Source organism: Equus caballus, chromosome 5 (assembly GCF_041296265.1).
Source record: "Equus caballus isolate H_3958 breed thoroughbred chromosome 5, TB-T2T, whole genome shotgun sequence".
Classification (NCBI taxonomy): Eukaryota; Metazoa; Chordata; class Mammalia; order Perissodactyla; family Equidae; genus Equus; species Equus caballus.
Window position 1 is genome coordinate 55,227,665 of NC_091688.1, and position 22,868 is coordinate 55,250,532.

At 43.7% G+C, this 22,868-nt stretch overlaps 1 protein-coding gene and 1 long non-coding RNA gene across 3 annotated transcripts; one reads left to right on the forward strand and one right to left on the reverse strand.

Annotated features, from left to right (window-relative positions):
* The first annotated feature begins 327 nt into the window (after nucleotides 1-327).
* Nucleotides 328-20,322, forward strand: HMGCS2 (3-hydroxy-3-methylglutaryl-CoA synthase 2). Of its 2 annotated transcripts, XM_005610273.4 has the most exons (11): nucleotides 379-1,021; nucleotides 1,336-1,853; nucleotides 5,769-6,223; nucleotides 9,526-9,651; nucleotides 10,231-10,395; nucleotides 11,831-11,996; nucleotides 13,832-14,002; nucleotides 15,180-15,286; nucleotides 15,883-16,008; nucleotides 17,519-17,649; nucleotides 19,976-20,322. In XM_005610273.4, exons 2-10 carry the CDS (start codon nucleotides 1,750-1,752, stop codon nucleotides 17,623-17,625), a joined length of 1,527 nt encoding a protein of 508 aa, XP_005610330.1. In that variant the 5' UTR covers nucleotides 379-1,021; nucleotides 1,336-1,749; the 3' UTR covers nucleotides 17,626-17,649; nucleotides 19,976-20,322. The 2 variants fall into 2 exon arrangements, with proteins under 2 accessions (XP_001501090.1, XP_005610330.1); XM_001501040.5 differs by having other exon boundaries at nucleotides 328-1,853; nucleotides 17,519-17,627.
* On the reverse strand, nucleotides 18,861-22,615 carry LOC138924097 (uncharacterized). Its single transcript, XR_011438723.1, has 2 exons — nucleotides 22,052-22,615; nucleotides 18,861-20,933 (listed from the first exon to the last, which is right to left on the reverse strand). It is a non-coding gene; the product is annotated as an uncharacterized lncRNA (long non-coding RNA).
* Nucleotides 22,616-22,868: the final 253 nt, after the last annotated feature.

Here is a 22,868-nt window from a genome sequence, read left to right on the forward strand (position 1 = left end):
TGTGGAGTAGGAAGCTGAAGTCATGTGGAGGACAAGATCATGGAACAGGGAATTTAAGTGAGAGGCCAGAGTGGATGTATTATCTGTGTGGAGATTGACATCTTCAAGAATGTTGCGAGGACTGATGGTGGGGAGGAAGGCAGTGATCCACGTGCTTCAGTCTCCATGAATGAGGGGAATGGCACAAGATTGTTAGTTGACTGAAAGAACAAAGGTCACTGGGTGGCCCAGGCTGATGTCATGTGCTTGAAAAGAGTGGGGCTTTTGAGAGGAGGGAGAGGAAAAATACAGAAGTATTTTTGTATCAATGCAAAGTAAAGTATCAATGCAGAACAAAGAGGACATTTGCCTTATTCTGAGCACTGTGGTACATTGGGTGTTAGCGGCCAGGGGGTGAAGATGCGGGGGAGGCAAAGAGCACAACCACCATTTGAGAGCTACAGTTTGAAATACAGCAAGAAGCAAAGGACATTTTCAGAGAAGAGTGAAAGTGAAGAATTTAAATTGCTGACAGAACTTTGCAAAAGGCTCAGTGAAAGGGCATATGGTGACAGAGTGAGGTGGAAGATTTGGTTAGAGCAGTAATGCATCAAGATGTTTGGAGGCAAGAATCTAAAGATGATGGAAGATCTAAGGTACTTGGACTTCTGGGGACACCTGGAAGTTCCCTGTCTTCAGGAAAATTGTCACCTCAGTCTCCTCTAAAGCAGAAACTACTCTGGCTCTTCTCTTCTAACTCTCCAGTGTCATATTAGACAGGAGAGTTAACTGAATGAACTAATGAATCAAGTCATGACTCTCATAAAAGATAAAGGAAGATTGGTGCCAGGAGAAAAGGATGGAGGCAGAGAGTCATTGGAAAATCAGATGGCAGGAACCTTTTTACTGAGAAGTAGCAGAGCAAAGTGGAAAGACCAGAATCTGGAGTCAACAGATATGACTGAGTCCCCACCCTGCCACCTACTAGCTGTAGGTCTTTGGGAAGGTCCTGTCACCTGTCTACATATCACTGGCCTCATCTGTAAGTAGACCGTACCCTCAGGAGAACTTGAGCTTCAAATGACAGTCAATGCTTTGAGGCTCATGTGCTCCTACTGTAGCATACTGCATACTCCACTTGGAAACTGGGTGGAACTATACATGTAAAGAGTAACAACAGAGACAGGAGAAATATAACAGGCTCCATAACCTCTCTAATACCATTCCCTCTGCCCTCATGCCAATACCAACTCCCAACTACTAAAGGGCTACTAATAAAAGATTCATTCCTTTTGGTTTTGAAAGATTTTTCTTATTATGCATAATACACTAAAATAATAACAGCTAACTCCACAGAAAGCATTCTGGACCACCAAAGGAGAGTAACTCAGATGAGGAACCAGGACCCCAGACAAGCCAGGTGGGGTTACCTCAGGGTGTGTTACAACAAGGAACATCATAGCCTCCTGAGGGGGCTGTGCATAAAGAAGGCTGCCACAAGAGCTCGAGAAAGGAGTCAGAGCCATCGATGCCCACACATCCCCAGGAGCAGGGCAGCTATGTACACATTGGAGGGAAGATGTTTTTCTTTGACTCACTCGTGTTCTGAACGAGACCTTTGGACCAGTTTTAGAAGCCAACTGAGCCCTGATAAGCAGGGGTGGGTCTTCCGAGGCAGGAGTCTCAGGGCTCTATAAAGCCCAACTGGGCACCGCGGGGCATCTCTCCCAAAGACTGTGAACTGCTGGCTTTCTGCTTGCTCCTCTGAAAATGCAGCGGCTGTTGACTCCAGTGAAGCGGGTCTTGCAAGTGAAAAGAGTGATGCAGGAAGCTCCACTCATGCCTGCTCGCCTTCTTCCAGCAGCCCACCAAAGGTGAGTCACATTGATCTCAGGGACTGTACAGGTTACTCTTTGAGAAAAGCCATGGAACCAGTAAAAGATAGGCAGGGGGCCTCAGGGTCTCAGTTATCTCATCCTTTAAACAGACAGCCCCTTTCAGCTGCAGAATTCCAGGATCCCGAACCTCTGACACCTGCTATTTGTAAATGACATCTCTTACTCCCCTAGCTGCACAAAGCAGTGGAAATATCAGCACCAGGGCCCACAGCATTCCCCTCTCCACCACCTTTCGCATCTTGACCCCCAGTCCCAGCCAAGACCTTCAGGATTCTGTGCCAACTGCAGAGTTAGTATAACCAACTGTTCCGAGTCACTGCAGCAAAGCTCGAAATGCACTGAGGATAAAAAGGATGTTTCTCTGCCCTCTGATTTCAAGAAGGGGGAAATGAGATGTAAAGGTGAGCATGTGTGTATGTAATGTGTTTGTGCGTATGTGTGCAATGTGCTTGTGCACCGAAGTGCAAAAGCACTCCTTTTCTTTGTAAACACTCCTCAAATCTGGCCCAAGTGCTTGCCGTCTCCCAGTGTTGGTGGTAACACAGCTATAGCTAGCCCCTCAGGATCCCTAAGCCATACACTGCATCTTGGGACTAGCCCTTTCTTTCCTCCCGTTTCTACACCGCATTCCTTGAATACTTAGAACAATGACTTTGATCTAGTGTCTTCCTTTGTCTGGTACCCAGGGAACCTGGCTGTATGGATGTGTGGGGTAGGGAGTAGTGCTCCTTAGCCTTCTTCTTTTCTTTGTGACTCTCCACCATTGTCTACGCACTCACCTATCCCTTGTGTACTGATCAAATGTCCCAGCTTAGAATTTAACTTGTTTTTGTATTTGTGAGGAAGGGCTTGACGTAGATTTGCTTGTTTCAATAAGCAATAGTTGGCCACCCGCCAAGAGACAAACTTCAGTCCTGACCAGCCTGCCCCTCCCCTGACATCATTAGTTCAAGCCCTTGGAATCATCGTTCATAATCCCCTTTCAGATCTACTCACAGCTAATCCCATTTTCAGTGGCCTAAATGATTATTAAGAATCCTCTTTATGGGTCTCCTTGTCTCCGTGTGTCCTTCCCCTCTAACCCAACCTGCATCAGCTCTCAATCCAACCTGAGAACTGCTCCCATCTCAGCATCTGTTTTACTACCTTCAAGGAAGAATCATGTCCTCCACTTCGTGGTGCTGCTCCTGCCTTTCTCATGTATCGTCTCTCTACTCCCCGTCACTCTCCGCTCCAGGTATCCTTACCTGTTCAATCACCCCCTGTCACGGCTGCTGCCCCTGCAACCCCCCTCCCATTCTTCATCAGCAGAAGCTCCACCCATCCATCAAGGTTGATCTCAAATGTAGCCTCTTCCATGAAGCCTTTCCTGAGCCTCCCCCCAACAGGCAATCTCTGCTTCCTTTGAACTCCTGTGGGATTGTGCCCATATCCCTTTGTGGCCCTTATCATATTCTGATTCTCGGTTGGGTTGTGTATGTGTGTGTATATGTGCTTATCTCATTCCTCCCACTGGTCGAGGAACTCCTCAAGAACCTTGAGCTCCTCTTTTCTTTTGCCCACCCCCTTCACCCTTGCAGCCTCTCGCTAGCACAGTGCCTGGCATGTAATAACAAATTTTGAAACACAAGGGAAGGAGGCGAGATGGAGTAAAGAAATAAAAGCTTGATGCAGGTTCTTGAACCAAGCAACAGCAGAACAAACCCGATTTTAAATTAAGCGGTTATTCTTTAGAGAAAGTACAAGATGAGAAAGATACTCTTAACTCCGGTGGCCTGATGTTTCTGGAAGCCTCTAGATGTTAACTTTTCTTCAAGGCTCTGGAATCCATTCCCAGAAACATCCCCCTGCCAAGACAGTTACAAAAGTTACCAAGTGACTGATTCTTGGAACCTCTCCCTGCAACCTTAGATTTCTAACTGGGAAGAGAGGGAGGGAGGAGGTGAGCTCAGAGAAGGCAGAGTGAGAATGATGCTGAGGGAAAAGCCAGCCAAGCACAGGACCAAGCATTGAATAACCATTAGCTCCTAGGTCCTGGGGAAGCAACTCCACAAATATTTGAGAACATAAACTCCAATTATTTGGGGGAGGGGGGCACCAAATAAATAGGGCAGATAACAAAATTCCAAACCTCTCTCATCAGATATGGATGAACATTTGTCATTTGCCTCACTATCTTGTGATCATATGATCCACTTTTGCCTCACATTAGTCCTTCAAAGTGACCTTCCTGATGAGAAAACTAGGGTTACCAGAAGCCCAGAATTCTGAGGATGACAGATAGACACATTCAACCTGAGTTGTTATTCCTGTGGCATAGAGCTAAATTTATAAGCCGGTGGAGATATCCTGTCGCTCTTCCATGACTGGGAATTCTGTAGCCAGATACAAGTCACAGGAACTTGGTGGCACTCACAAGTATAGGTCCAAGGTGTAACATTGGCACCCAAGGCAGTGAAAACACAGAATATTTCTAACATATGACACACGATAAAGTTAGTCTCAACACATCACTTCACCAGTGTGTGCCTTGGTTTCATCTTTTCACCTTTTCATTCTTCAAAATGAAGGCTATCACTAAAGTAACCAGCTTTCAGGTACTTTCATGTGGAAACATATGGGAGGAGGACTTGGTAAGCTCTGTACTTGGAGCTAGAAGGAGAAACTCCAGATCTTCACCAGGGGTATTAGAAGTCAGGGTTGAAGAGAGGGGGATGGTTCTAGGAAGAGATTATCTCTCCCCTCTTCTACTGACCCTTTCCCCATTTTCTCTCTGCTCCCATCTAGAATTGCTCTCCTGTCCTTTGTATTCTCACAGCCTTTGCTTGTTTCACTATGTATTTATCTGTAAAAATGTCTGCCTCCTCCATTAGACTGTGCCCTCTTTGTGGGCACAAAGGATGTGTCTTATTCACTACTGTGCACCTGGAACCCAGCACTGTGTTGAGTGTACTCAGTAAAGATTGTGAGGCCCCATCAGAAAAAGCAGACAGCATGAAATCAAGCAGAAAACTTCCTTAAAAAGTATAAAAATGGTAGGTATGTACTTGTATAGGAAAAAGAAAGAAGGAGAAAGAGGGATAATGAGTGGGGTACTTTAAAAATGAATGAAATTTAAAAAATTATGTCCTATGGGGTTTGTAACGTGTAGAAGTAAACTATCTACAATAATAGCTCCAAAGGTGGAGAGGATATAGGAAGTTAACTAAACTAAGGTTTTTGCATTGTTCCAAAAGTAATAGAAGTATTAATTTAAGTTAGATTACAATGAGCAAAGAATGCACATTGTAATCTCTAGAGTCATTACTAAGAGAAAAAGAGGAGATAAAATGGAATAACAAATATGTGCTTAATCCAAAAGAATACAGGAAAGGAGAAATAAAGAAACAAAGGCCATATGAGGCAAATAGAAACAAATTGTGAGAAAGTATACTTAATCCCAACTATATCAGTAATCATAATAAATATAACTGGACTAATTACTCCAATTAAAACACCAATATTGCAAGACTTTTTAAAATTTTTAAAAAGATCCAACTATATGCTATTTAGAAGGGATATATGTTAAATGTAAAGAACTTAAGAGGTTAAAAGTTTAAACGGACAAAAAAGGATATATCATGCAACAGTAATCAAACAGCTAGGGCAAAATTCTTACTATCAGGAAAAGTAGATTTTATGGCAAGATTATCACAAAGGTAAAGAAGCGGACGTTTATTGAGGATAAAAGGTTTAACTCAACAGAAAGATTTTGTTGAATCCTAAATTTGTATTTATCTGATAACATAGCTTAAAAATATATAAAAAATGAATGAAATGATTGCTGTATTGTCTTTTGAGGAAACTGACTGAAGACCATTAGTGGGATTTTGATTATTATCTCCACTACAGGTTTTCTGCAGTCCCTGCTGTCCCCTTGGCCAAAACGGATACTTGGCCAAAGGATGTCGGCATCCTTGCCCTGGAGGTCTATTTCCCAGCCCAGTATGTGGACCAAACGGACCTGGAGAAGTATGACAATGTGGAAGCAGGGAGGTACACAGTGGGCTTAGGCCAAACCCATATGGGCTTCTGCTCCGTCCAGGAGGACATCAACTCCCTGTGCCTGACGGTGGTGCAGCAGCTGATGGAGCGCACGCAGCTCCCATGGGACTCTGTGGGACGGCTGGAAGTGGGCACTGAGACCATCATCGACAAGTCCAAGGCTGTCAAAACAGTGCTCATGGAGCTCTTCCAGGATTCGGGCAACACTGACATTGAGGGCATAGATACCACCAACGCCTGCTATGGTGGCACTGCCTCCCTCTTCAATGCTGCCAACTGGATGGAATCTAGCTCCTGGGATGGTATGTGCTGCCAGAGGCCCTTTGTAAGAAAGGAGCTGGGGTTGGAGGCTGAATCCTCAGTTTTGCTTCTCTGTTCCCCAGGTGGTTTTATCCAGGGAGAGAAGGACAAGTTATTCACACAGCTGCTGCTATCATCCAATAACCACAATGATAATAACCACTTAGACTTGTATAGCTTTATGCAGTTAATTAGGTAGCATGTTCACATAGCCATTCATTTAGTCCTTACAGCAGCCTAGGAAGTGAGTGCTATACCTGATTTATAAATGAAAAAATGCAGGATCTGGTATCTTTTCATTTTTTTAAAGATTGGCACCTGAGCTAACGTCTGTTGCCAATCTTTTTTTTCTTTTCTTCTTCTTCTTCTTCTCCCTAAAGCCCCCCAAGTACATAGTTGTATATTCTAGTTGGAGGTCCTTCTGGCTGTGCTATGTGGGATGCCACCTCAGCATGGCCTGATGAGCAGTGCCATGTCTGCACACAGGATCCAAACTGGCAAAACCATGGGCTGCCAAAGTGGAGTGCACAAACTTAACCACTCCAAGATCTGATATCTTACACATAGTGTGTGGCAGGGGTGAGATGCCAAACCAAATCCAATGTATTTCCTATTTCACTGTACCTATTTCTCTTAAGCTTCTCCTAAAGTCTCTGAGAGAAAGAGATCAGTGATGTTGAAAGGTTTTAACAAGTTTAGGTATTAAGGGGAAAACACAGTGATAGAAACAGATCCAGAGAATCACTGAATACACCATGACAAAGAGTATTTCTACTCTTTCTCCCTTGCCTAGGGACCTAAGGACTTCCTAGGAAATTACTTTTTGCTTAACATTGCCTTGTATCTTACTTACATCTTCTCTCAATATTATATTAGAGGAAGAACCCCTGTTGTGATAGCAAGACAGGGTCCAAGGGAAACAGGACAAGTTGAAAGTCAGAAACCTAGCTCTGTCAATAATTGTTGACAAGTCCCTTAACCTCTTTGAGCCTCAGAGTTCTTATTTGCCACCTACCTTGTGGGCTGGTGAAAGGATTGAGTAAAATATCTGTGGAGATGTGAAAGAACAATAACCAGGAAGTCAAGGCACTCTATATTTACTAAGTTGGAAACTAGAATTTAAAACCTTAGAAACCATAATGAACATTGATTAGAAAATTAATTAGGAAGCCTTAATGTTGGCAGCGATCTTAGAGATTATCTAATCCGATATTCCTTATTTTAAAAGGAGCCACCAAGAAGAGTTTAATGGTTTATCTCTGTTGACACAGCAAGGTAGTGCAATTTCATACACCCATTCCGTGTTTTTTAACTGCCCTGCATCACCTCACCAGTAATGGTTCCATTGACTTGGAATGTTCCAGTCTCTACATCATCAAATTTGTTCTTACAGTGCTTCTCCTGTCACTTACATTATTACTTCTCAAGCAACCCCAACTACCATCACCACCAATACATCCACCCAAGCATTTAGTTGGAGAGTAGAAATGAAGGGCAAGGAACACTCACCAGCCTTTAACCAAAGGTCAGAGCCAATATTTGGGAGCATCATCAGTTTCAAGCATGTCATTTCAAATGAATAAATTGTGCTGAGTGGCTGAGTATTCCACAGGAGAGGGCTACAAGTGCATCTTTCTTTAATATAATGTTTTTATGGGGAAGAAAATTTTTAAAGAAACTATTGAGATGTGAATTGTTAGCTTGTATTAAACCAAAAATCATATTTAAGCTTGAGCCTGATGGCAACTGCCCAGATCAGACAAGGCCAATGTAGATGAGATCTCTGCTTCTGACCTGACCAACCATCTACCTGGGGACCATGAGATGGTAGGAGGTGGTTCTGGGACTCACCAGGAAGTTCTGAACCACTCCAGAGAGACAGCCAGGTATGAGGGAAAGGAAGAGAGATACTGGCTCAGATTGCCTGGACGACCTCATTTTTCTTGTCCTTTTTTTTTTATATAAAAGTAACTGAAACTTATAGTTAAAAATATATATATACACATACACAAAAGGCTGTGAAGTGAAGTGAAAGTTCCCATCTGATACTCCATTACAACTTCCCAGAATTTAACACTAAAAATTTCTGTTTTCTTTCAGAATGTTCTTATGTACCTGCAAGCATACACTTATCTATTCAGATTTTTAAACATGGTACAAATTATTCTTATCTCTATTTATTACTGTTCTTTTCCTTATTGGCTTCTAAATGTGCTTCTATAGTTTCCTATATATATACGTATAAAGTTGGGGAAAAAGCAATACAATTTTGTTGAGGTTTGAGTTGGAGTTGTTAGAATTCTTAAGTTTCCTGGGTTTTAATGCATTTGGTTGGAATCCTGACTCTGAATCCTTATCTTACCATCTATTAGCTGTGTGGCTTTGGGCAAGCAACTTAAGTTCTTTGGCCCTCAATTTCTTTGTCTATAAAAAAGAGATAACTGGATCCAATATCTAGGCTTATCATAAGGATTAAATTATATGGAAATATGACTCCCAATACAGTGCTGAGATAAATACTTGGGGTTTCCTCACAGGTTAGATAGAATACTAAATTTACTACCATATCTCCCCCATAAACTCAAGTTTTAAGGGCAGTACTATAAGATGAAAGTGGAACAAATAACAGTCAAGACAACAATCACTTATTGAATAATAGTCTATTATAGGGGAAATTTCTATGGATCATCTACATTAAATGTGGTTACTCAACAGAAAGTAGTACTAAGTTGTTCAAAGCACATGGTTTAAGATCTAGTCAGAACTGAGTTTGAACATCAAAGTTCACATTCACTAGATGAGTGACTTTAGATGGCTACTTAATTTCTCTGGAAGGCAAGGTCTTCATCCATAAATGTGGATATTACCCACCTCATTGGATTATTTTAAGGATTGTTTGAGGATAACTAGTATCTAGCTAGCATTTCAAATGTTAGTTTCCCTCCCTAGCTCTTGGCCTTCTGTGATTTGGAAGGAATTTTAGGACCATGGAGTGCTATATGGTGATCAGCACAACCCTAAATTTCTCCAAAAGTGCCAATGAATAAATTTTTCATTGAACTCAAAAACAGGATTGTGAATAAATGAGCATTTTACAGCTAGAGTAACAGGACGCTGAGTTTTGGCTTCGCATTTCAAATGTATCATAGTGAGCTTCACTAGAACATGAGCCCATAGGGCAGGAACTTTTGGTTTTGTTCCTTGGTCTATCTCCAGTACGGGAAATTCTGCCTGGCACACAGTGGGCACATAGCCTACTGCAGATCCTGTGGTGATGATCATTATTTCTTGCCTCTCATTATAGGTCGCTATGCACTGGTGGTTTGTGGAGACATCGCAGTCTATCCCAGTGGTAATGCTCGCCCCACAGGTGGGGCTGGAGCTGTGGCAATGCTGGTTGGGCCCGAGGCACCTCTGGCTCTGGAGAGAGGTTTGTAGTAAACTGTGGATATACGGTACCAAGAAACTATGCATGGCATAGCCAAATGCATAGTTCCGAATCCCAAATTGGCATACCCACTACTCAGGGTGGATGTATAGATTTGGGGATGATCTCACTTGCTTCAAAAGGCTGGACTAGGGAGCAGAGGGCAAGGAGGAAGAGGAGGATCAGCGAGATTTTCTCCTCTGCACCATCACACATTAGGATAATGATGCACGGAATGAATGGTGTTGCTGCTGCTGCTGAGGACACTTAGGGAGCTAAACTGGCAATTGAAGATGTAAGAAGATACCCAGGTATAAAGTGAAAGGCTTTCCTTTGAGACTTTTGGCTTGTAATCCAGGTTTTGTTAAGCCCATGTACGTGTGAAAAAGGAAATATAAATCTCATTTATATGAGAGCAACAAGCTATTCAATTCCCTTTGAGCATGTGCAGGATGTTGAGTGGGCTGGAGCTTGGGCATGAGACATCAAGACCAGGAGGCTGTTTGTACATGCTCTCCCATCCTCTCTGCTGGATGTGGGCTGCACTGTGCAGTCCCTGAATCCCTCTGTGTACCTTCCCAGGGCTTAGAGGAACCCACATGGAGAATGTATATGACTTCTACAAACCTGATGCAACTTCAGAGTACCCGATTGTGGATGGGAAGCTCTCCATTCAGTGCTACTTACAGGCCTTGGACCGATGTTACACAACATACCGTCAAAAAATCCAGAACCAGTGGAAGCAAGGTATGGGGCTTGGAGGGCTGAAAGTGGGGGCTCTATTTACACGGGGCCAAGAGTTTGTCCTAAAAGCTTAAGACAAGGTGTCTTCTCTCCTCTGAAAATGATCTCAAGAGAATTGTTTCAGGCCCCCTTCTTCTTACACCCTTCCCTGGGTCTATGGTAAAGTCCAATTGGAAGTCATCCAAATTCAAGTATGAAATTGCCTCTAACTTGAGCTAAATGAAAGAAAGTAAACAATTCAGGGTCAAAGCCACGAGTATGAAACCAGCGGGTGCCAGCCGCCTGGGGAGGTACTGTGGTGAGGCCGAGTAACCACATCCTATTGGGGCTGGGATTTGTTTCTGTTGGAGTCAGGAGTGCTTTGACTCTTGGTGTAGTCTGCCACCTTTTAAGATCTGGTTGATCTTGAAAAATCTCACCTATATTTTCAGTATACAAAGGTATACTAATGCAATACACATTATCAGTGATTTTTCTCTGGATGGTAGTGTTACAAGTTGATTTTATTTTCGCATTTAGTTTCTGAATCTTCCTGCTAAAAAAATATGTACTGCTTTCATTATCAGAAAAGAAACAAATAAATCTTCTTTTAAAAATACAGAGAAACCTATTTTAAAAAAATTAAAAAGGGTTCTTATCTGCTCAGCCATGCTCAGATGGGCATCTGCAAAAGGCAGGTTTCGGTATGGGAAAAGGCATGTGCTGAAAGGTCAGAGCATGGATGCCTTAAGGGTGGCATAAGGAGACACTTCTTGCCCCTTTCCATGCGTTGGGTAGGATGCTGGCTGCCACAGCCACCCTCCATGGGTATGGAGGCAACTTGGACCTCTCTGCCTCTCTCCATCCACTGTCAAATTGCTCTTGGCTAACTACTCTCACCTCTTCTGCATTCTTATGGCATTCTAATTTTACTCCTTATTTTCATATGGAATTCAATGGATGCTGCTTTGGATCACAACATTAAATTGTAAATTTTCTAAGGGCAGAAGGTGCATTGCCCTCGTCTTTGGAGTGAGAGAGACAGTCTAGAACATCGAGTCAGAGACATCGGAACCTAAGTCCAGAACCAGCCATTTTCAAGCTGGGTGACCTTGGACACCTGACGTAGCTTCCATATTTTGGAGACTCTGTTTCCTCCTCTGGAAAATAGAGAAAATAATACAGCACAAGTTTGATTCGGGGAAAGTATCTGTCGTAGAGGTTGGCAATAGTAGATATGAAGAAAATGTTTATTTCTTTGCTTTTTTTCCTTATAAGTAGAGTGCTTAGTAAGTGTTAGTGCTTGTAAAACTAATGAACAAACCTTGTGTGTGTTTGTGGAGGTAGGAGCTAGTTCTCTGGGAGGCCGAGAGTCCCTCAGCACGGTTAGATCTAGGACAATTGCTCTAAATGGCCCATGCATCATGCCACATCTTTGCTTTCACACTTCCCCTTCCAGTTGGCATGGATCGACCTTTCACCCTTGATGATTTACAGTTTATGATCTTTCACACACCCTTCTGCAAGATGGCCCAGAAATCCCTGGCTCGCCTGATGTTCAATGACTTCCTGTCAACCAGCAAAGACACACAGACCAGCCTCTACAAGGAGCTGGAGGCCTTCAGGTGAGTCCTCTTCATGGGGAGCCTAAAGGCTTCCTCATGCCACTCCACTCCTGTGGGAAAAAAGGACACTCTTCCAATGCAACAGAAAGGAAACCAAGTCATTGGTAGGCAAATGGATTATTGTCTGCCCAGGGCCCTCCAGCTTTTATCTCAGGGAGCACAGAGAGTTTGCCAGTACCTCTAGATCAAGTGACTATAAGAAGCTTCAGAGAATGAGAAAATGGGGAAAGGGAGTGTGGCAAAATCATTCAATCAATCAACATTTTACAAACATCAGCTATGTGTCAGGCGTCACACTAAACTCTAGGGACGCAAAAATGGATGTGCTTCCATGATCCCTGCCTAGAGGATCTCACAGTCTCTACAGACAGAAACACCTAGAAGCAAATAATCACAGTATAGGATGGCAAGTTGGGGAGTGTCTGGTCTCATTCTCACTTGCCATTGGCCTAATTAATGTCTTGCTTGTTGCCTCAATTTCCCCCATCTGTGAAATGGGGATAGCTCAACCCCTCAGATGTCAATAAAGCAGGATGAATGCTGTTTACTGATGCATGACTTCAAGACATTTAGAAAAGAATCTTCAATACAAAGAGTTTCCACTGGGAGGGGAATCTTTCCCTTTCTTCTTGGTATCTGCTTATTTCAAGTTTTGGAGTATTTTACCAACATCTGCCCCTATTACTAACTACTACTACTAACCCTGCCCCTAACTAAAACATCAAAATTAGTACAAACACTGCTTATAAGACCTGTCCCATGAAAACAGAAATTCTAACATATATCAAAGATAATAGCTTAATATCTGTAATGTATTAAAGTCTCATCAATAATAAGATAAACACTCTAAGTAGAAAACTGAGCAAAGGATATGGACAAGAAATTTCCTCAAAGTAGAAATGCATATAATAATATTTTTAAATCTGCATACTTGTTAGTAACAAATTTAAACAAGTTACCATTTTCTTTACACAGCCTTTTTGAAATCTGAATACTGAGAATTGACTAGGCTATCTGAAAATGGGCAATAGTGGATGTATATATTGATACAAGGGTTTTGGGGAGTAATAGAAAAACTTGAAGCAAAAGCCTTAAACATGTGGGCCAGCCCATGGCCGAGTGGTTAAGTTTGTGTGCTCCACTTCTGTGGCCCAGGGCTTTGCTGGTTCGGATCCTGGGCACGGACCTAGTACCACTCATCAAGCCATGCTGAGGCAGTGTCCCACATAGCACAACCAGAAGGACCTACATCTATAATATACTACTACGTACTGGGGGCTCTGGGAGAAGAAGAAGAAGAAATAAAGAGAATATTGGCAAGAGATGTAGCTCAGGTGCCAATCTTTAAGAAAAAAAAGCCTTAAACATACACATACCTTTTGACTCAGTAATTCCACATGTTTAAAAGAACATGTAGCTATTCACTGTAGTGTTTTAACTAGTGAGGACAGGAATGGGGAGAAAGCTTAAAGTCGAGTACATCTTATCATGGCCCATTCTGCACCCTTTAAAAACAATGTTACAGTAGATGATTTAATGTCATTGAGAAAAGTTAGTTAAGGAAGCATGCTAGACAGAATGTGCAGCATGCTTTTATTTTCCAGTAAACAGTCTGCAGGTAGGGATGGATTCTACACAAAAAGTATGACCTAAGTGCTCTCTCTGAATGGTAGAACCATTAGTGACATTTTTTCTTTGTGCTTTTCTGTATTTCAAATATTCTATAATAAAAACATGTGCCCAAAGTCTTCTCTCCAGAGCTGTTACTTTCCCCCTTGCTGCCTCCCTCCTCTCCGGTGGCCTCTCACTTGCCTATTCCTCTGGCTGCCTCACAGGGGGCTAAAGCTGGAAGACACCTACACCAACAAGGACATGGATAAAGCACTTCAAAAGGCCTCTCTGGACATATTCAACAAGAAAACCAAGGCCTCTCTTTACCTTTCCACGCACAATGGGAATACGTACACCTCATCTCTCTATGGGTGCCTGGCCTCACTTCTGGCCCAGTGAGTACTGCCTCTGGCCCCACCTCCTACCCCCAGCCCCACCGTCTGAGGCGTTAATCAGGTGTGGTTCCTCTTCTGTTTCAGAATTGTTTAAAGAAGGAAGAAAGTGGTGGGGGGAGGGAGGAAGAGAGGGAGGGAAGGAAGTAGGGAAAGAAGAAAAGAAGGAAGGAGGGAGGGAGGGACAGAGGGATGGAGGGAGAGAAGGAAGGAAGGAAGGTAAGAAGGAAGGAAGGAAGGAAAATGAAAGAAACTTCTTTCAAAGGTGTATATATAGGCATACTTACTATCGGTATTAAACAGTGGTCTCTAAAGTGAAGTGCAAGTATGATGTCAGGGGAAGTACAAGGTCCATTTGGATGTAGCAAGAAAATAGTAGAACTTTTATGCATATTTTTATCTCATCCATTTAAAATCTCTGTACTTAGTAAAGCATGGTGATGAAGAGAGTCTAGCTTTAGAGCCCACAACCTGGGTTCAAATCTCTTTACCACTTATTAGCTTTGACCTTGGAGAAATACTTAACCTCTATGTGCCTCACTTTCCCCATCTATAAAATATGAACAATAGCAATACCTGCTTTCTAGGATTTTGATGAGTGTTAAATGTCTAAAGTAATGAAAACAGTAATACTCAGCAGGTGCTCACATAATTGTTATTATTTCTCTTGATATTCTATTTTGTGGGTTTCATAAGGAAATACTTGTACTATAGTACATGTATATAACACAGGAAAATATATGTATATGTATATGTATATGAGTGCACTTGCTCAAGTTATTACTAATGAGGCTATGATAAAAGTTACAACTGCTGAAGCATTACCAGTCAACACGAGAGCCTTGAAGGTGAGTCTAGTGGTCTGCTCTCCACTTGGAGATGCCTTCAGAGTTCCCTGAACTCATCTTGTCCTCCTGGGTGGGGAAAAGTTCCTTTTACACCCTGAAATTCTGTTGTGCTCTCTGTGTCTTCTGTATCTTGGATTTTAGCTACTCTCCTCTCGGCAAGTTTTCCTCCTTCTGGGCCTATCCCCAGTCTCCCAAAAGTCTCTCCTTGTGTAGAGTGCCCAGAACCCATTTCTAGTTGCAAGAGGTCGACTCTTGGGCTGATAGGTTGGTGGTTTATTCGAAGCACAGAATACGATGCCGATTTTTTAGGGGGTTGATTTCTTTCCCTACAGGCACTCTGCCCAAGACTTGGCTGGCTCCAGGATTGGTGCCTTCTCTTATGGCTCTGGCTTGGCAGCAAGTTTTTTCTCATTTCGAGCATCCCAGAATGCTTCTCCAGGTGAGTCTTGTCTTTCTGTCAGAAACTTCTGGCAGGATTCATCAGGTAAAAGAAACTGCCTCACAACTACCTCCCCTCTTGACAGAATTATGTTGTGATTAAGAGCAAAGGAAATCCTTGAAGAGATTTAAGCAATGGAGTAAGTTTGTCTAATTTAGGTATTTGAAGCACTTCCCCTGCTAAGACTTAGAGATTAGATTGAAGAGGAACAAAGGTGGATATGGGGGAACAAGTCAGGTTGTTCCAGCAAATAGTCCAGGCAAAAGGTAATGGTGGTTGGTTGCAACTGATTAAAAAGAAGTTGATGGATTCGAGATATCCAGTAATATTTGTTGATTATTTTATGATGGCTATAATCAAGGGCACACATCTAAGTGCTATGTGGGTATACCATGACTAAATGAGTGTGTGTCTCTGAATGTTCCGCAACATTACGTTTGCTGACCTTTATCATTTCTCAACAGTCTAAGCCATACACAGAGCACTTTCCCGCAGAGTCTGAGCTCCCACAGAGCCTGGCTGTTCAGTGGACTCATGGTTGGCAGCAGTGATAGTGACCATGAAGGAGATTTAACAATCTCATTTTTGCTTACCAGGCTCCCCACTGGAGAAGCTGGTATCTAGTGTATCAGACCTGCCAAAACGCCTCGCCTCTCGGAAGCGTATGTCTCCCGAAGAGTTCACAGAAATAATGGATGAAAGAGAACACTTCTACCACAAGGGTAAGAAAAAGGGCAGGAAGAGAGGAGGAGAAGGCAATTTTTCTCAGATTCCATGCCATTACCTGAGGGCCAGGGATTCATCAGAAGTCTAGAATATACCGGGACATGGTGAAGACGTTCATGAGACACGATTGGGAGAAAATCTGCTAGGTCCAACAGGGAAAGAACCGGGTGGGGAAGCAGAAGGCAGAGTTGAGAAGAGGCAGGAGGTAGTATGTGTCTTCCCAGAATAGATTGTAGCTAACACCCCAAGACAGGATACTGGACAATATAGTCCCATGGAAGCCAGATGTATGGTTTTTTGAAAATGCTATCTATGCAACAGTTGAAAGAGCCTACACTTTGGAGCTAGATATCCAATTCTAAACTGACCTGTGATACTCACTAGGTCTTTATCTTTGTGAAAAAATATTGAACTTTTCTCAAGTGTCTCATTTCTAAAATTATATTAGGGGGCCAGCCCCATGGCTGAGTGGTTAAGTTCACGCGCTCCACTTCAGTGGCCCAGGGTTTCGCCAGTTCGGATCCTGGGCAGGTACATGGCACCGCTCATCATGCTGAGGTGGCATCCCACATACCAAACTAGAAGGACCCACAACTAAAAATACACAGCTCTGTACCAGGGGGCTTTGGGGAGAAAAAGGAAAAATAAAATATTTTAAAAATAAATAAATTAATTAATTAAATTAAATTAAATTAAATTAACTTTTCAAGATTGACAAATAGATTAAATGAATCAAGGTACATAAATAAGTTATCAACAAATATTACTACCTCCGCCCAACTGTCCCTTTTCTCTACCAAACAAAAATAAATTGTTGCCCCAAAAAAGCAACAAAGAAAAAGGAAACAAAAACTAAAGTTAAGACTGGAGAGACCAGATGGTGGTTTTAAAACCATGGTTAACATATTTTCTCAAGCAAAACATGGGACACACGGTTTGCAGAGTGGTTTGAAAAGGAAACAGAACATACAGAATTACGAATATTCCAGAAAATCTAGACCTAGTATTGATTGATCTTATCTGGAATGGGGGACATCTTAGAGCAAAGAAGAAAAACAATTAAAATAAAAATAGGACCTCAGAGATGAACATTAATGGAGAAAATGCTGAAATACTACAATGAATCAGAGTCAGAAAACCCAGGCCTAGGAAGGAAGTGTCTATCGGAAAACAGGAGGCTCTGAGGCACACCTCAAGCTAGGTACTATTGGCAAAAGGACATAATGAAGATTTCAATGGAGGAAGGGTACGTTGACTGTGGGAAAATGCCATACTCCTATAACAAAATTTCTAATAGCCAACGCTTGTGTACTAGATCCAAGATGGTGCCTCCTGGTTCTTCTGTTGGTCCAGTGCTATATCAGCTGTATTACAGATGACCTCACAGCCCTTTGCAACATAGCCAGGAGAGCTTTGTGTGAGCCATAGGCATCCCTATCACTATTTTCTCTTCCCCAATCCCATAAGAGCTCTTTGTGAATATTGACTCTTCTCCTTGTTCCACAGTGAATTTCTCACCTCCTGGTGATGCAAACAGCCTTTTCCCAGGCACTTGGTACCTGGAGCGAGTGGATGAGCTCCATCGCCGAAAGTATGCCCGGCGTCCAGTCTAAAGGTAGTGAATGAGACTTAGCAAGGTTGGTGACATAAAGCCCTAAAGTCTTTCCTCCGGGTAACAGATGCAGTTCTGATACCATAATCAGGCCAGCAAGGGTCCAGAGCTCCTGAAATGATCGAAGGTGGGGAGTCTGTACCATCAGGACCAAGTAAAACTCTTGGGGCTCTTTGCCCTGGAAAGGCAAAAAGCTGGGGGAGGGGCATGTTCTTAAATATTGAATGTGAAAGAAAAGTCAACTAGTTTACCTGATCTGCCCACGATAGAAAGCTCCCCTAGAAGCTTGCTAGGAACTAAATTAGCCCCCATAAGGGGAAGCAGGCTGTGAACCTGAACCTGTAGAACTCACTGCTACAAAGGGGTAAGATCAGTGACAAAGATGAATAGCTTCAGAAAAGGTACATACCAGTGTGCTGGGGACAGAGTCGTATGGATACAGGATGTTGGGACTCCGTTAGAGCCAGAAGCCTCAGCTGGAGAGAGCCTTAGGCTTAGGGGCCATGTAGCAATCCTTATGTCACTGATTCCTTCTGGGGAGAAGCAATGAGGATTGGGATATAAGTGGGGAGAGGCATAAGGAGTGAAGAATTTAATGGAAGAGGGTTGGGGGAAGAGGTAAATGGGAGAATTCCTTTTTTTAAAATTTTTATGTAACATTGGTTTATAACATTATATAAATCTTAGGCATAAATCATTATATTTTGACTCCTGTATACACAACATTGTGTTTACCACCAAAAGTCTAGTTTCCATCCATCATTGTACGAATGTCCCCCTTTACTCCTTTCATTCTCCCCCTACCCCCTTCCCCTCTGGTAACCACCAGTCTGTTCTCTTTATCTAAGTGTTTGTTTGTTATTGGTTTTTTTTTAATCTTCCACATATGACTGAAGCCATATGGTATTTGTCTTTCTCTGTCTGACTGATTTTGCTTAGCATATCCTCAAGGTCCATCCATGTTGTCACAAATACCAAGATTTCACCTTTTTATGGCTGAGTAGAATTCCATTGTACATATACACCACATCTTTATCCATTGGTCCCTCGATGGACACTTAGGTTGTTTCCAAGTCTTGGCTATTGTGAATCGTGCTGCAGTGAACATAGGGGTGCACATATCATTTTGAATTAACGTTTCCCATTCTTTGGATAAATACCCAGAAGTGGAATAATGGATCATAATTATGGTGCTTTTTAAAGGAAAATGAAATATTTAGAATTAGAATCTTGTAGTTCATGGATCCAGATATCTCCCTTCAGTTTATCTTTGAAATTGGTAAGAAAAACAGAATGGAAGAGTGAGAAGCAATTTTTTTACAACCCATAAATCCCAGTAAATACAGTCCCCATGCCCAAATACTTCTATATTTTTCCGTTTTTTGATTGTTGCCTCGTTTGGTAGACTAATGGGGAAGAATAAAAAGGTTTGTCAGGGGCAGGGTGTGGAGCAGGGGAAGAGGAGGAAGAAGTCCATGGATAAAGGAGACACCCAGATAGCACAGGGAAACACAGGATGAGGGTGCCTCCAGTTCATTCTGAACCACTGCCAACCTTCTCCGCTGTGGGGCCTCCTCAGCTAGGCTGTGGAAGTGCCATCGCTGGGATGCCAGGGGCCAGGCGAGGCGGACCAGGGGCTGCAGGGTGTGGTTGAGAACAGCAAGCTCAGTAAGCACGTTCACCAGACTTCGGCATGACCAGGGAGTCATTTGTTTGTTTGCTTGAATTATGGTTCTTAATGGCAAGTCAGTGGCAAAGAAGGGGCTCCTAAATGTGTCAAGCTAGGTCAGTCATCAGAAACAGAGAAAGAGAGGCAGAGGCGGGAAAGAGAAGAGAAGAGGAGAGAGAGAGTAAGGGAGAAATTTGGGATTTTCAAGGGAGAGTTTCTGAATTGGGCTCTCTCTTTCTCATGGTCCACAAGTTTCTCGCAGTGCTTAGGCTGCACTGTACCTGAGAAGAGAAAACCTGGGCTTCTGTACTTGTCTCGTGCTGATCACGCACACGAGCAATGTACCTACACCAGTGAGATTTTCACTGAAATGAAGATTTCATGTCAGTGCAGCGCTCTGTGGAGCTGTCTCTGCACTGCCCAGCCTGCTCTCCTATCATAGGCAGAACTTGTAATGGGGACCTCGCCCAGCTCCCAGCCTTGGCTCCTGTGGCATTGGGCACAGGTCACTCAGGTGTCCAGACTTGTTGCTGGATGGACAGTGGAACACCCTAGACCTGGGGATGCAGTTAGGAGAGCCCTCTGCATAGCCTTGCCTCAGGCAAGGAGCAGGTACTGGGGGTGGGAGGTGTCCAGGATGAGACTCACGACTGAATGTCCTTCTTTTTTTTGAATTCTACAGATCTGGGAAAAGTATGCTAGCAGAGCTTCTGCCCTCTATCGTATGAAAAACTGCACTCTGAGCTTGTAAATAGATTGGATTGGACACAGTAGCCCCCAAAATTCTTGGCCCTAAAGAGTGAGTGGGTCCTTCACGCCTTTCCCTGCTGGAGTCACAGTCACTGGCTTGGAGTGCAGGAGGCGCCCTTCATGAAAGGGGATGGAGGAATGGGGAGAAGGCTCAGCCGTGGATCACTAACCTCCAGAAATGTCACGGATCAGTTGTCTCCTTCAAGATCCAGATGATTTGCCTATCGTTTGTTATAGCTTTGTTATGATTATTGTTATTATTAAATTTCTGTGCTGTTATATCTTTGTTTCTCAAGGTTTTCTGTGAATTTCTAAATTTTATATCTGGTACTGAGCAAATATAACACAATTTAAAAAATAGAGACGGAGGAAATGACTCCTGTATTTCCTGGAAACCAGAACACAAGAAATACACCAGCGGACATGCAGAGAAGCCTTCCAGACCTCCTGGCTCTGAAGGCCCCGCTCTCCAGACCCCACACTTAGCGCCACAGTGGTCAAATTGCTGAGCACTCGCCTCACGCTCCAGGTTCCATGCTCTGAGAAGCACAGGAGAAACACAGCTGGTGAAACAGGGCTTCCCCCCAAGCTTCCTTCCCTGTTCTGAAGCCACGGTGCAGACAGGCAGCAGACAGGGGCCAGAAACGACTGCGGGAGCTCCAGGTCAAAGTTCCCGGGTCACGCCTTGCCAATATTATCTGGACAAGTAAATACAGGGCAGAGGTTAACAGGTGGAGTTTTGGGCTTCTGCAGCCAAAAAAACAAAAAAGCTTGGATACTTAGCAGGAATTTTTTCCATTAGAGGATTGTTTGTTCCCCTTGGTTTTGGGCACTGTTTTTTCCAGGATCCTCTTAGAAAATAGCAATGGTTCCAGGAGGTGGGCATTGAGCTGAGGAGGGAGAGAGGGCGAGTGAAAGACACTAAGTTATGGTCATTCATTTCCTTTTAGACAGTTTCCTCAGCCACCCCAAGAGAACGGGACACTTCGGAGGAGAGACGATGGTTTCTGCTGGTGTGGAACAGGGCTGGCTGGAGGGCCCTAGGGCTAATGGGGCACTGGGCACATGGGAATGAGATGCTGGGCCCACCCACTTCACTGTTTGCCCAGGCTGTTCATGTGACAACAGGCACCAGAAAATCCAAATAAACCCGTTTGAGCACTAATCCAGCATCAGCAGACTCCCTTCCCGGCCCTCTGGGGGTGCTTGATGAGCTCCTATTACACCAGCTGTAGCTGCCCCCCAGCAGTCCCTCTTTGCTGCCCCTGTTATCTGCTCCTCCTCAGCAAGCTGTTTGGGGCCCTCAGTCTAGTTGGCACCTTGGCAGGACAACATGTGCCTCTCCTAAGATCTCTGGGGTAGTGTCTATAGTCATGGGAGAAACGCCCAAATTCACCTGAGTTCTTGAGATAAGAGACTTGGGGCCTCGTCTTCTATCCATGTAGTTCCCTGTAGGGTCTTGGTGCTGAAACTGCCTCCGTCGGCCTTAGCAACTAGGACCTTCCATATCACCCAATGCTGGGGCCAGGCCCGCCTCCACTCAGGAGTCATTTGGACACAACACAGGGGTGACAGTAAAAATTTTTAACGAGGATATCAGGGTGCTGACCAGTTGGATGGACACCATCCACACCCCTGTATTCCCGCTGAATATCCACCCTGGTTCAACTGCAGGGCACCCAGGATGGCTTTGGTCATTGTCACCATGGCACAGAGATTCCTGGCCCCTTCAACTCCCCTCTTCTCCAACTTTGACACTGAGCCCTAAGCCTTCCTCTGGGAGCTCTGGGGTCCACTGCATTAAAACTAACTCCTGCCAGCTCTCAACAAAGCCCTCTCCCCCTGTGCAAGGTCAGCATATGAGGGAAAGATTTTCCAATTGTCCTGTCACCACTACTCTCATGCAGATAAAGAACTTCCCTGTGTGCACAAAAAATCGCTTAGAGGGACCAAGAGCAGGCCAGAGGATGGAGTGATCACTAGATAAGGGCAGAGCTGTTACACTCACCTCAAACAAGAATGTACAAGTTCTATCAAAACAGACGTGAAGAATGGTCCAGCCCACTGACCATGAGGCAACTTCAGGTCTCCAGGGGACAAACACGTGTGTGTGCTTCTAAACCTCCGGGTTCCAAGAGTCAGCATCCTGAGGCCAGTTCCCTCCTGTCCCAGCATCCACCCTGCCTCCATCGCTGGGCTTAGAGAGAACCTCCCGCTTCCCAGCCACAATACATGAGAATGAAATTCCACTCTAAAAAGACCAGGTGGTGCAGAGATGCAACAAACCACAGAGTAACACAAAGGAGTAAACAGCACCCTGTGTGTAGCACCAGCTGGATTTTAAAATTAATCTTGCCTTTTTAAATTTGGGAGCATTTATGTAGCCAGCCACGGGATAGGTTGGTGCAATGAAATTGTCTCATGCCTTCTCCTGCCACCCATGTCCAGGAAGATATTTTGGGATGCTCAAGTAGTTTGGGTTTCTAGAATTCTTCTGATCCCCTTACAGCACAGAATATGGTTTGTCTAGGGACTTTGGAGGAAAGAGGCTGAGAGGCTGAAAGCTGAGCTCAATTTTTAACTTCATCAATCTCAGCCTGTTTTTCTAGTTATCAGTCGGCTCAAGTGACTCGCTCACCAGATGCCACGTGATGCACAGATCTCTTTCCAGTAGGAGGGAACAGGTTGTCTGATGTCAGGGCACACTGTGTCCAGATCTGGCTGAACATTATGACAACAAGGTCAAGGGGAGGGCTCTTTGGTGCATGGGGTTCTATGCAAGACACTGAGTGAGAGCTGCAAAGAAAACCCTGGGGATGAAGAAA